The sequence below is a fragment of the Mesitornis unicolor genome, unplaced genomic scaffold, assembly GCF_000695765.1.
Source record: "Mesitornis unicolor isolate BGI_N332 unplaced genomic scaffold, ASM69576v1 scaffold22280, whole genome shotgun sequence".
Taxonomy (NCBI): Eukaryota; Metazoa; Chordata; class Aves; order Mesitornithiformes; family Mesitornithidae; genus Mesitornis; species Mesitornis unicolor.
This window is the reverse complement of record NW_010156536.1, coordinates 110,070-113,248: the sequence shown is the minus strand read 5'-3', so window position 1 is coordinate 113,248 and position 3,179 is coordinate 110,070. Positions and strand designations below refer to the sequence as shown.

General features: G+C 43.8%; 1 protein-coding gene across 4 annotated transcripts in view; it reads left to right on the top strand.

Moving 5' to 3' along the window:
• The first annotated feature begins 113 nt into the window (after positions 1-113).
• Positions 114-3,179, top strand: part of DCLK2 (doublecortin-like kinase 2) — an 82,069-nt gene continuing 79,003 nt past the window's right edge. For all 4 annotated transcript variants that reach the window (XM_010193483.1, XM_010193476.1, XM_010193468.1 and 1 more), the window contains exon 1: positions 114-522. In XM_010193483.1, the coding sequence (XP_010191785.1) occupies positions 114-522 (409 nt within the window). The remainder of the gene's footprint in view (positions 523-3,179) is intronic.

The window sequence follows — 3,179 nt, the reverse complement described above, 5'->3', positions numbered from 1 at the left end:
GGCACGATGCTGAATTAGGCGGCTGGAACCCTTGCAAACGCGAGGGATAAGCTTAGCAGCCCGTAACCGGCCTGGATCCCAGTGGAGCTGGGAGGACAGGCAGGCAGCTACCCATGGCGAACAACCGGAGCATCGAGCTGGAGCACTTCGAGGAGCGGGACAAGAGGCAGCAGCGCTCTGGACAGCGCCGCGGCGGCCCCGGTGGGGGGGCGGGGCCGCGGGGCAACGGGCTGATCCCCAGCCCGGCGCACAGCGCCCACTGCAGCCTTTACCGGACGCGGACCCTGCAGGCGCTCAGCTCGGAGAAGAAAGCCCGAAAAGCCCGCTTCTACCGCAACGGGGACAGGTACTTCAAGGGCTTGGTATATGCCATCTCCACTGACCGCTTCCGCTCCTTCGACGCCCTACTCGTTGAGCTCACCCGGTCCCTGTCGGACAATGTGAACCTGCCCCAGGGTGTCCGCACCATCTACACCATCGATGGCAGCAAGAAGCTCACCAGCCTGGATGAGCTGGTGGAAGGTGAGAGGGCTCCAGTGGGCCAACGGCAAGCGGGGCTCAGGCCGTGGGCAGTTCTGCCCTGGTATGTCGAGGTCCTACAAGAGGTAGCCTGGGGCCTGGCAGCAGGCTGCTGTCTGTCCTTTGGGTGGGCTTTTCTTTTGCTACCCTGATCAAAGCTGAGAGAGGTCACCTTGCTGCAAAATAGGCAGCCGCAAAGTCCCTGAGGGCAAGTGGGCCAGGATTGCCAGCTGCTGTGAGGTGGGGTAGGCCTCATTTTGTCGGTGTGGGTTGTCCACTTCTCCCTTACACATATGAGTGCTGTCTGCACGTGTGGGGATTGACTCTGATGGCAGTTACGCAGCAGGCACTCTTCATGTACAAGAACCATAGTGAAGCTCTTGGCTACCTCTCAGTCATCACCATTTATAAGAGAAGGAAATGCTGTAATTTGGTTCTTTAACTGTTACTACGATGTCAGGGATGTATCACAGTGGCTTAAACTCTTCTAGAGAAAACCCCTGTGCTGTGAAAAGGGATGTTTGTATCCTACCATTTATTACAACAAACTGGTGTAAAGGCCTATTTTCAAATATGATCAGAGTCCATGTTCATAAAGGAAATTATCTACCATGTCTGACTTCCAAAAACATTTTATAGAATCAAATGCTTTTCAGAACTGTCCCTAAGTAGCTTTTGATAATGGAACTTAGCTTCTGAGGTTATGTCGACCTTGCAAATCTAAGCAGTGCAGCACTTGCCTAGTCAAAATAGGGCTAGAAGTACTTTTTCTGAATGAAATACATGTATCTTGTTTGTAGGGAATGATAATTACCAGACCAAGTAGCAAATAAACCTTTGAGTGCTTTTTACAGCTTAACCTACTGTGCTTGCAAGCCTGTTCTGTGGCTTCGATTTTATTCCACAGCTGCTTTTGAGTTTGAAACAGTAAAAATATTTTCAGGTGTATCAAGTATGAACTCTGTATTTGACAGTAGGACAAGATACCTCAAAGTAGGCATACAGATATGCTTTGCTTGTTGAGTACACATGCTTGCAGAAGTTGTATTTTTAGTAGATAGAAACATGTTTTAGTTAAAACCTGACTTGCCCCATGTTCTCTCATGATGTCTTAAAACACAGTTTAAACTCTGGATTATATGAATCAGCCTTTCAAATGTGAGGGTCATGTTCACAGTGTGGGGTTCATAATAAGTTTGCACTTGATGTTTCTCCTCAGCTATCCAATACATCAACCAGTCTTGCACCCATTTGACTATGTGTTAGGTTTAGCTGATTTGTATTAATGAAGAAGTATCATTTGTAGGTCTTCTAATGCCTCCTCCATTTTAGGCATTCAGCTCTGTATTCTTTAAGCTTTGATTTGGAAACCTCCCTTTTCAAAGCAACCCTGAATCACACCTGGAGAATTTGATGAGATAAGGAAACCTGAAGGCCTTTATATAATCCACCAGTAAAGGCATTGGGAGTTAGGGACCAGCCTCTCCAGAACATGCAAGAGGAAGGGAGAGGCTACAGCATTTCCTGCATCAAAAGGGTCTTATTCAAAAAAGAAATGTATGAAAGTTCACTTTATAATAGTAACATAGCGCCCAAGGGCTTTCCCCATCATATGATCTACCATAATGCTGTTCCACATTCAAAACAGGGGAAATGTGAAATGAAAGCCAACTCTGGTAATAAAATGAATGTGAAATAAACCAAAAACTTTTTCATGATTCAGTGATTAATTTAGAGATAGCTAAAAAAATTCAGGTGCTGGAATGAGGGTGGAAGGGAAAAGAGATTAAGCAAAAATTGGATAAACTAATAATAATTTGGGATGACTTTTGAAATGTTGCAGAAGGAATGATCTTAAGCTGTTATAGCTTAAAACAAAGACAAAATGACTTGCTGGACAGCAGTGTAAATGTAGTGTATACTCTCACAACTCTAAGTTAATAACTGCAAGCAAAAACTTACTTCCTGTCTCTTCAAATACTCTGTGAAAGAGTGACCTTTGTCATTGCTCTTCACTGGAAGAATAAAGTAAAACAAATGTCACGACTGAAATGCCGCTTCCATGCTTTCTCAGTAAAATAAAAGGAGGGAAAAGAGTCCCAATTACTTAGTCATCTATCCATGACCAATACAATTCTTAGAAGTTTTAAGAAAATACTGTAGCATCATAATTGGATTAGTATGTGCTCCATTTAGCGTGCCAAAAACTTTACCAGTGTAACTCTAGTCACCATACAGAGGAAGTGAAGCATATACAGGGGCAGGAAGAAAGCAAACAAGTAATGAATACATCATTCAATGAAATTGTTTTAGCTCTTTGCCAGCTGTTCTGTTCTTGAGATGCTAAAAGAGATCTAATTTGTTTTTATTTTCTTTATTTCTTGAAATTCCAGCACAGCAAGCTTGAATTTCTGCTCTAGAATAAATACTGAACATTGATAATATGCTAAAGCTTAAATTGCAGTAGCGCCACAAGTAGTTTTGAATGGTGTTTTGTTGTGGTGCTTTCAGAAAGGCAAATAAAATTAACGTGCTGCTGTGCGTGCCAGCAACAGACTGAACACCAGACTGAACATGGCTACTTGGTGCAATACCTAATTATTTGACTAATCTGTTTGCACATCATCAGTGTTACTGAACTGGTACATGGAATTGCAGCA